The sequence below is a fragment of the Helicoverpa zea genome, chromosome 7 (assembly GCF_022581195.2).
Source record: "Helicoverpa zea isolate HzStark_Cry1AcR chromosome 7, ilHelZeax1.1, whole genome shotgun sequence".
NCBI classification, from domain to species: Eukaryota; Metazoa; Arthropoda; class Insecta; order Lepidoptera; family Noctuidae; genus Helicoverpa; species Helicoverpa zea.
In genome coordinates this window covers 10524199-10535277 of record NC_061458.1, presented here as the reverse complement: position 1 = coordinate 10535277, position 11079 = coordinate 10524199, and the positions used below count along the sequence as shown (strand labels likewise).

Genomic DNA, 11079 nt, shown 5'->3' with positions numbered 1-11079 from the left:
AAGTTCGTAGGCATTTTGATAAGTTAACGTAACAGTAAAACTGTCACTTGTTTCAAGATTAACACTATATACAGTCCCAAATTCGTCCCAAACAATACACGTATCTAGGGCTGCCATCTGCCGTTTCTCCGGATTTGTCCTCGTTTGGGAGCCGTCCGGGGGCCGTCCGGGCGGGGTTTCAAGAAGTGTCCGGGAAATCCGGACACTTTTCATGTGAGGAAGCACCTCATTGAATTTAAGTATAAGTATGTTAATAGTAAATTGATTACAAATTAGATATTATTTTGTATAAAAAAAAAATCGTACTCGTTCGGGGAAAAATGCGATTTACGCCAAATGTCCGGGTTTTTTAATGTTTGTCCGGGTTTGGCGAAATTCGAGATGGCAGCCCTACACGTATCAAATCTGAAACATACATTACCTACGTTTAAATTATCAACCGTTGGCTGTAGTTTATTAAACATCTGTAGCTGATGCGGAGCTCGTCACAAACCACTTTACGTTACAATATGTCCCTATCTCCCGTGACATCGCGTCGCCATTAATATGTTTGTCGAGGACAATAACTGTGACACTACGGATGAAGCTTTTTGCTTGAGACACATCTTTATAAACAGAGTTAAATACCTACAACTAGCTAATGTTATAAAGTGATTAAAGTACCTAGGTATGTACATAAAAATATCGCGTCATTACCAGTGGTCCAAATTGATGTAAGCACAGTTCGACTTTATAATTTTAGTATGAACATGCATAATACCTAATGAAATGTGTATAAGATCCACCGCCAAATCGGTTCATCCGTTCAAAGAATTTCGGCGCCACAGACAGTCAGACGTCGTCAGGGGTTAAAAATAAAATAACGATACCGTACAAACTTTTTGTTTTGACATGTTTTAGGTATATAACACAGACGAAAGGTTAAGCCGTATTTAAGTCAAGGCTAAAATTAACCTGTTTAATTCAAACTTTGTTTTAGCTTTAATATAATCCTGTTATTATACCAAAAGTGGGACGAATTTCACAGATTTCCGCCAACATTAATTACTTATTCGCGGTTATTTATAAGTTACTGAGTAACCGTTATAATCTATAGGTACCGTCGGCTTTGTCCCCTTTTATAGAAATTAATAACTTTATTTTTATTTTCCAGCTTTTATTAAAATGGTGTCAATAATCTGTGGTACCATCTACCTATACGTAGGTCCTTACTAATGTTATTACGCTGAAGAGTTTGTTTGTTTGAACGCAACTAATGGTCCGATTTGAAAAAATATTTTAGTGTTAGATAATAATAGATGCCCATTCATCGAGGAAGACTATAGCCTATTTTTATCCGTGTGTGGTGTAGTTCAGTTGGTAGTTTAATACTCAAAATCTGAGAGAAGCTAGTAAACTATAAAACAGCTAAGTCTAATTGTTTTCAATATCGAGGAAGGTAAATGGTCATTTTATGATTACCTATTGAAATTGTTTCACGAATCACGAACCGCGGTCCCTTTTCAATGTCACCTAGCTATGACGTAAATCTTATAGTACATGAGTCTAGGTTTCCCAAATAGTCAGTGTAGACTTTGTACCCTTGTCTACCCACTACTTCCACCTATGGAAGTGGGTAGGGACTAATATCAAAGGATTTTCTAGATAATTGGATATTTAAAGGATCCTACTAATATTATAAATTATGCCGTTAAAGTGTCCGAAAAATGCGTTTTTTACTCTTTCATGTACCCATCCATCAGGTTTGATAAAACTTAGCTAACATAGGAATAAACATACAAATAACATAGGAAGGATGGTTCCTATAAGCTACTTTTCGTCCTCATGCGGGAACCAGTTGCCTCAAGACGCTAGCGACCACGAGCACAAGCTATTAAAACAATTAAATCAAACGACGGCGACAAGTCGTATGACACAATTTTTGATACTTGTATGTCGAATCACTCCTCATTTTAAAAAATCTACACTTGGTGATAATTATATACCTACATCCTATCCTGAGTTACCTAGTAGCCAAAATTATTAATTAAACAAGTAAGGTAAGGTTTCGACCTTCATTAACAGTGCCAAATTGTTCCTAACATACTTAATTAAAAGGTACCTTATAAGTTTCAAGTGATTTCAAGATACCTTGAACAACAATAAATAACTTCAAACTGGGTACTTTCTCTTTGATGTCACACATTAACTTAGTTATTTCTGTAACCTTATCTATTAGAAAACAAACAAACTTTTAATTAGTAGCGCCCGCCCATCTACTGAAACTAGATGAAAAAGTTTCATAAACTTTTAGCTACCCACTTAGGTAGATAGGGCCACCTAGTGCTAAAATGTATCGGGAAATTTCCATGCTGGAAAGTCTCCGGAAAGATTTGTGACTTTATATCGAAATGTAATTGATCATAATCACAGTGATTACCATTTTACTGTTACACCTACTCTATTTATTCTCTTAATTACTACTTACTAATAATCATCGTTATATCCATCATCTCAACCTTAGGAAGCCCCCTGTACGGTGTACCTTCAACACAGTCTCTAAAATCTCTTAAATTACCCGCGATCTTTTTTAGACTATCGGACTACCTGGCTGGTACCTGCCAACTACCTTAGCTGAATCTGTCACTTTTGCCCTTTTGCCAGCCTATTGCCCGCATACGAGCAGGATGTCGCCACGCAATGCCTAACATCCTTCTTAGTGCTATGCATTAAATGTTGATATATTTAATTGTAGACATGGAACGCTCTAATACACCTGTTCCACGAATTAAATATTGCATTAATGTTTGTACTCTTTCACTCTTAGCACTAAAGGGATATAGTGCTATCCTGCTGTCACATTAACATAAAATATTTATAATCTGTCATCAATTTTGATATTTGTGTTGTCATTTGACAGTTTGTCACTGTTTTCTTGTCTGGAAATTTTAAATAATTTTCTTTATTACACCTAAATAATACCACCTCATATTACGTTAAATCGCATCCCAAAGCAAAATGTCAGCACAAAATTCGCCGGTCAAGGCGTCGAGATCGCCTAGCGTTATCGAAACAGCGGATGACTTCGATAGCCAGGTATTGTATTATTACTACGCCTACTTTCCTTTATTTAGGACGTGAAAAGTATTTATCTTTGTGTTATTTCCAGGATACGTTGTTGAAACACGTTGATATTTCGATAGTTGAGTCAGAAAAGCGCGCTAATGGGACGTTGCACGTTCGTGATCATTACACCGTATATCTAATCGATCTCAAGTAAGTGGTTCTATTCTATTGTTTTCTTAACAAATTAGACGTCCATTGTGCGTCAATTAGACTTATTACCGCTGCCTACACCACTTCCAATGGTACCAAGAGCCTGAGATTGAAATGTCAAAGCTAATTAGGTCATTTCCTCATAAAATTAATTATTTCTTGCTTTCTATTGTTGGTGTTACTGAAGGTAATGGTATTACTAAGAAAACTAGTTTTACATGCCATAGAATGTGAAACAAAATTTTTATATTAGAAGTATAGCTCTGCAAAGAAACAATATTATCAGAATTTTGTCATGCAATCATTTTTATTACTAAATGTAAAAGCAAGGCATCAAAACAACAGTCGATATGAACAAATCTAATAATAGAAAAATGCAATATCTGTATATAAGTGAATGTATGCTCAACTTTTTTAAAAATAATTGATATCTTATTTCCATATCTAGTTTTCAAAACATTTGCCGCAGTAATTTTCTTTTTATTTCAGAGTGACAGACCCCGATTACAAGCTGGTGCAGTCAAAGATTAGCACAATTTGGAGACGGTACACAGAGTTTGAACAGATTCATGACTACCTACTCGTAACTTACCCCCATGTCATCATACCACCACTGCCTGAAAAGCGGGTGAGTTTAATCAATATTTTTAACTAAAACCCAGAGGAAGGTACTTTTGTAGCTCTAAAAATTCTACTTTAGAAGTTCTACAGTTTAGAATGTTTTTATTTACTTAGATATTTACAATACATATAAAAAACTATCCTATAGTCTGTTTTTTAATCTCGTAGACTAAATTGACACTTGCAAAATGTCAAACTTTCTAATAATTTTGCTAGCTCTGTGGTGCAGTGTTGTACTTACGATACCGGTTCGTTGAATCGTAACTTTTTATCTATAATAGACGAATTTAATATTCATTCAAAGTTTTATATTTAAAATTCACGTACGTACACATGGCTGTACGACGTGCTACAAACTGCCAGGGATATCTGACCACGCAAAGCCATGCGTAATCATCAAGGATAAGCCCATTATTTCAGGATGACTTATTGTAAAAAGTTACGATTCAACGAACCGGTATCGTAAGTACAACACTGCACCACAGAGCTAGCAAAATTATTAGAAAGTTTGACATTTTGCAAGTGTCAATTTAGTCTACGAGATTAAAAAACAGACTATAGTAAAACAAAAAGAGACACTATAACTAAAACGCGTCAAAAAATTCATCCCCATCGCTGTCAACTGGGAGTTTACCCAAGAAGCTGGCAGTTCTACATAATATATCATCAAATTTTTTCTACATCCATGTATGATATAAGTGTTAATAACGTATTTCTTTCTATTAACTATATATTTTGCTTTCAATGTTTTATACATATATTACAATGAAGACATAAAACTATCTTTGTCTCTTATCTCATTGATGTAATTATTATCATAATTAAATCAACATTTACATGATAATTCTATCTTCAAATAGTCATGACTTGTAGAGAAAGTTCAAAACAATAAAGATAAAAAGTAGGTGTGTTAATATTTACATTACCAATCAATCGTTTGTTATTTTCTGATAACAGAAGAGTGAAAATAATACACCTTAATCAGCCAAAATATTTATTATTTATTATGAGTATTCATTGATAATGTAGACTAGTTAAAGTACATAACATATTTTAATTAGAAACAAGCAATTATTACCCAGCTGTTGTATGTTCCACAAAATATTGAAATGTCAGAAGGATAGTTACATCATTAACGCGTGTTATAGTAACCCAATTGACTTAATTTTAATCCTGTAATTTCTATGTATATTCATAATTTTGTCCCAACAAGTAGAACTTGTAGAACCGCCATTGTATACTATGACAATATATCTTCAGGTCCTTTACGCTTGGAGGAAGTCAGACACCACGGACCCTGAGTTTGTGGAGCGAAGACGAGCGGGGCTTGAGAACTTCCTGCTGCGGGTCGCGTCCCACCCGCGGCTGTGCTTCGATGACCAGTTCATCAACTTCCTACAGCAGGAGCACGGCTGGCGGGAAACTATTACTGATAGCGGTCAGTATGGAACTTATGTAATTAATTTTCTGGCACACTAATATTAATAAAAGTAATTAATGGAGTTTATTGCCAGTACTTCTCCTTGATATCCACTTTTTGGAACCATGCAACAAGTGTCTGACTGTTCATAAGGGCCTCGAAAGCCCTACATGAAATAAAAACTTTTGACTTTGACAGTGCCAAGACCATTACTCAATGTAAAAGAGCAGTACAGACTAACATACCTGTTAGATCCATAAGACTCTTGAGAATTTGGAGTATTTTTAGTAAGTGACACCCTAACTGATCATATCTTCAGTGCCTAAAAATAGGATTAGGCATAAACTAAACCTGCATATATAACTTAATTTAATATTATGTCTGATGATTTCAGGGTACATATTACAAGCAGAAAACAAGATCAAATCACTCTCTGTGTCAATTCGGCTAAAAAAGCCAGATCCAGAGATTGAGAGTGTTAAAAACTATGGGAAACAATTAGAGACTAATTTAGGAAACTTTCTTTATACTAGGTAAGTTTTACTTAATACTGGCTTCTTATATTTGACAGCCAAGTTTCATAATCCGTCCAGTAGTCTTAGGATGAAAGCGTAACAATCTTACTGAAAAGACCTAGGTAAATAGGTTTATAAAATTGTTAGGTAAACTGCAATTAATAGTGCATACCTTTCCTTCCTTTATTGCATTCCTAGAAAATGCAACATATGTTTTTCCTGTTTATGTCTAATATTTCCATTACTAGCACTTCATTTGCTTAACAAAAAATAATAATCTGGGAGTGGTCTAAAATACAATAAAATGATTAACACAAAGGTTCCAGAGAGCCGACTTTCCTTAAGACCAACACGTTAAATCGGAACCTATTGATTTTGTATTCGTAAATAAATAATATTGTATTTGATCACATTTCAGATCAAAAATAATAGAAAAGAATTACGCTTTGTGCAAGCTACACGCGAACTACGGCAAATTGTTCAGTGAATGGAGTGTTATTGAGAAGGAGATGGGCGACGGACTGCAGAAGGCGGGACATTACTTCGGTATGTTAGTGACCATCATTATTTCTTATATTTTACTAGAGTTATTTTACTTATATATTTACTTAGCCATACTCATCGTCATTCGTTTCGTTTGGGCATTTTAGAAGCATCTGTTCAAAGAGTGCGTTAATTTTTTGAAGCAGTTTCACAAACCCAGCAGGTTAATAATAAGCATAGTGCTGACTGAATGGTAATCTCCTAAAACTCGCATCGAACGACATATTGACAAATACGTATTTCGTGTTTGTAGAACAATAAATGACCTTGCGAATCTTGCTAGAGGGATGCCCCAGCAGACTTTGCTAGAAGGCATTTTTAAGGCTATTGTACATTTAGGAAAAGTTCAGCTCTGAAAATTCTTTCAAGCCCTGTTTAAAGAAACCTTAATTAATATTTACAGACTCAATAGCAGACAGCATAGACTCAGTGGCAGAAGACGAGGAGCAGCTAGCAGACCAGCTGAAGGAGTACTTGTTCTACGCCAGCGCTCTGCAGCAGCTCTGCACCAACCACGAGACCTTGCAGCGGGCACTGGAGAATGCACAGGATACGCTCACTAATAGGTATTACTATCCGAGACTTGTGAAACCAATAGAAATAGTTTATTTGTCCGATAAGTTACTGATAGGTTATCAAAGATTTTATCAGTAACTGGTGAAACTGCTTAGGAAAGAAAATATTTTTTGGTATTTAACATCTTGAAAGTTGTAGGTGTAGATTATTTTAAATAAAGTTATGCTGCTGCAAGTGATGCTCAAGGAATATGTTTCTTTTGAAATCATCAACTAAGTGTCAGACTTGTAGGTGTAGGAAAATGATAGCGGTGACTTGGGGAGCCAATGCCGTTGATGATTTGTATTGTTATATGGGAAAGTGTTTTTAGCTTTTATTACCGATTTAAAAATTGTAGATAGGGATAAAAATTAACATTTTACTGCAAAAGTCAACAAGTGTAGAATGGTTGGTCCAATTATTTTTATCTCCGTATAGAATTTTTAGGAATACATTTGTTCACTGCTCATAGATTGACTAACTTCACATCTCGCCAATCTATACTAAAATAATATCTTATATGTCACATATTCTTTACCATATTTCGTTCGTCAGGGTGTCTGAGCGCAGCCGCGCGGCGGCGGGCAAGTCGGGCATCATGTCGCGTCTGTTCGGCACCACCGACCCCGACATCGTGCGCGACCAGGCCACGAGAGCACTGGACACCAAGATCCTGGCTGACAAGGATGCTATAGAGAAAGCTAAGAGTGATCTAGAGTGAGTAGACATTAGGGAATGCAATCCCGACTCGAGATTGCAAATTCGGGATCCCGTCTAATTTAAAAAAAAATTGAATTCAGATGACTGAAAAAGCTGTATGTCTGATAACTGCTTGTTTGTGATAGTGAGGTTAATTAAAATAACATATTACTCGAAAGAAAATAAAAACCTTTATTCTTTAATCTTACCAACTAAATAATAATCAGGTTGTAAGGAAATTAACGTAGGTAAATTAGGTAATCAAAACAATAAGCTTATTTCAAGGGAATTAGTAAAAAGAGTGATTTTGAAAATGACTCCTTAAAAAACAAAGTGTATTAATAGTTTCATCTGCTAAACGGCATCTAATGTCCGTTGCAATGTACCCCGCTGCTGAGAATGCCCTCTCCGACTCAACGCTGGTTGGCAACAGCGTGGCGAAGCAATTATATGCAAACTGCAAAAATCGCCCCCTTGTTCCTCCACACTCAAGCAAATCCATTTCTTTTTTAATGGTAGATTCTAATTTTTCTAAGCTCGTGGACGTATATACAGGTGCAAAAGGACTTGGTTGTGTGTGTGTTGCGTCACTGACCACTGCCGCCCAATCCCGTCAATCTCGAACGGGATCTCGTCATATGATGCGTCGGGATTGATCCCGAAAAATTACACGAGATCTCGCGAGATCGGGATCCCGCGGGATCGGGATTGCATTCCCTAGTAGACATGTATACTCCTTGTTATAACCTGTTGACCAAATAAAATATAAATGTACTTTTCATGTGCTACTATTTCTATAATGATCTCCTAAAAACAGTATGCATGATTCAATGCGAATTAATGTATGCAAAATGTATATATTCCTTAAAGCTCATGTTAAATACATAAAGCTTCATATACAAAATGCTTTTGTTCGTTGGTAATTTAATCAGTTCGTTCATTGTGCCAGAAGACTAACTTTATTATGATTAAGTTGAAATTTTATGAAAATGGTGCTAGTATTATTTATTTCTTTGAACTACATTATCTTGGATATTTCATTTTGGATTATACAATTTGTTACAGAGAATTCACCAAGAAGGCGCAGGTAGAGATAGAATATTTCCAAAAACAAAAAGACAAGGATCTCCACGAGTCACTCGTTAGCTTTATTACTCTGCAAGTGAAAGCCGCCAAAAAGGTAAGATACATTAAAAAAGTTAATTTAATAATTCGAAAGTTTTATAAAATAATAAAAAAAAAACAACGGACTTCAACAATACAGCTAAAACCTTCTCCTAAATCTGACAAATACTATGCTGATAACCTCATCAAAATCGGTTCAGCCAAACGTAAGATAATATCCGCACATATAGGCCAAAATGACAACCTCTTTTATTTAAATCGTTTTCGTATATAAACATGTTTTTTTTTTTCATTCACTAGAACCTACAAGCGTGGACGCAGATTAAGGAATGCCTTCAAAACATGCCGTAGACTCCACCAAGGAGTTTTTATACCAAATGTACCTACTGTGCGTTAGTCTTAATACTTTTCTATCTCACTTTGTAAGTTGAACTTTTGTCACTTTGAAATTGAGCAAGGAAATACCGACTGTAGATCGCACCACGTAAATTTGCAATTCTGAAGTTAGCCATTTGACGCATTACGCATGTGCAAAAGTGTTTTCATCATTGGAATATTTTGAAACCAATTGTGTCCAACTTCGGATACCTAACCAAAACTGTCGGCAGTATGCGTAAGGAGTCCAATGGCTAACTTCAGAATTGAAAAGTTGCGCGAACTATACAAAAATTACATTCGTAAAAAATTTAGGCAGACGGCAAATAACGCCATAAATAACCAATCTTACGTCCGAACTGTAACATTGAGTTGCAGATGTCAGACCGCTAATTCGACCAATGGGCATCAAGTAGTCTTTTTAGGCTGGTTATGGTTAATAGGTGTAACTGGGTCTTTGGATCGTACTATATAACCCATAGATATAATATTACTAAACAAGATTGCGCACGCTCAAAATATATATTTACGAAAATGAACTCTATTCTAACGCAATAAGGTACTAAATTGGTTGCATAATACACAGAGGCAAATCCGAGCCGAGAAGGATAGTTCGAACGGAGGCTGTTTGTCTCTTTCTAACACCTTGCCAGCATAAAAAAATGTTGTGATCAAAAGTTTTGTCTTCCCAAAAACAATTGAATCACTTACATTTTTATCTTATTTTAACAATTGTAAGTCAACAAATTAATAACAATCGCATTAATTTATTCGTATTTATTATTAAAACATAAACAACATAAATTTTTATTTTGCTTTTTTTTATTTTCTAGCGGTAACCCTGAACATTCTTGGCGCGTAATCAGCATTTAAAATTTTGTTTATAGTTTTTTGTATTAAATCAATTTAAACTATTAAAATGGTGAAAAAGTGTTGCGTTTCTACTTGCAAAAGTGAATCCTATGGTGGTTGCAATATATCGTTCCACAGGTTAGCTAATAATAACATTTTCGTAAACCAAACAACTAGGGTGCCCATGAATTCTTGTAACGAGTCAAAATATGGGTGATGGATTTTAAAACTGTTGTACTATTGTTATAGCTTCCCAAAAAATGAAGAAAGGCGACATAAATGGCTCAGCAGTCTATATATGAAGTAGAAATACAAAAAAAACAGTCTTCACTTCGAATCTTCCTGCTTTTATACTGCTAATTTCCGCTAATTATTAAAAGCCTTTATTAGTATCTTAAGGTCACAAACTGCGTAAGTTAAAACTTCAATACTAATCTGTGTTTAATAATCTTAGCAAACTCGGATTGGTCTCACATAGCTTAATCTCATAGTCACCCTATTAGAAAGGGACAGACAGCCTCCGTACTAACTGTTTCACTCGGCTCGTTTTTTGGGTTTATATGCGCAGTCCTGTTTACTAATATTATGTCTATGATATAACCACACTCAAGTGACATCCGTCCCTCTATTTACGAACTCTTTGGACATAAAACCGTCCATGGACATTAAAAACCATTGCTGCCTATGAACGTCTAAGAGAAAAAAATATGATAATTATTCACTTGCTCAGTTTGAGAATGACGTTATATGTTTATATCTTATACTCATTTGTGAACGAAAAATCGGTGTTTAAAAAAATAGTTGTCATAGTATTTTTTTACTCTGTGTGGTAGAATTGACTGCAATAACTACTGTAATCAAAAAAATCTAATTCTTTTTATAATAAAACATCGGTTTATTTTTACTAAAATCTATAGATTTTGAGATTTCAGTCAGTTTAATAAATCTAAGATAATAATATTCCAATTTATATATTGAACAAATTAAATCGTAACTCATTCCATATCAGTAAATTGAATTGATATTAAATAATGTGTGTTAATAGTATTTGTTCTACTGATCGCTGTTATTATTTCTCCATACTATTTTTATTATGAGTTTCACCTAAATGTTCAAATA

At 34.9% G+C, this 11079-nt stretch overlaps 1 protein-coding gene across 1 annotated transcript; it reads left to right on the top strand.

The window, feature by feature from the left end:
* Positions 1 to 2882: 2882 nt before the first annotated feature.
* Positions 2883 to 9579, top strand: LOC124631985 (sorting nexin-4-like). Its single transcript, XM_047166638.1, has 10 exons — positions 2883 to 3075; positions 3149 to 3255; positions 3745 to 3883; positions 5137 to 5314; positions 5691 to 5829; positions 6230 to 6357; positions 6758 to 6920; positions 7465 to 7626; positions 8674 to 8788; positions 9034 to 9579. Exons 1-10 carry the CDS (start codon positions 2998 to 3000, stop codon positions 9082 to 9084), a joined length of 1260 nt encoding a protein of 419 aa, XP_047022594.1. The 5' UTR covers positions 2883 to 2997; the 3' UTR covers positions 9085 to 9579.
* Positions 9580 to 11079: the final 1500 nt, after the last annotated feature.

Coding starts and splice junctions, on each gene's coding strand:
- LOC124631985 (XM_047166638.1), top strand. CDS start 2,998: ATGTCAGCACAAAATTCGCCGGTCAAGGCGTCGAGATCGCCTAGCGTT. Junction 3,076..3,148: donor CGGATGACTTCGATAGCCAG/GTATTGTATTAT, acceptor TGTTATTTCCAG/GATACGTTGTTGAAACACGT. Junction 7,627..8,673: donor AAAGCTAAGAGTGATCTAGA/GTGAGTAGACAT, acceptor AATTTGTTACAG/AGAATTCACCAAGAAGGCGC.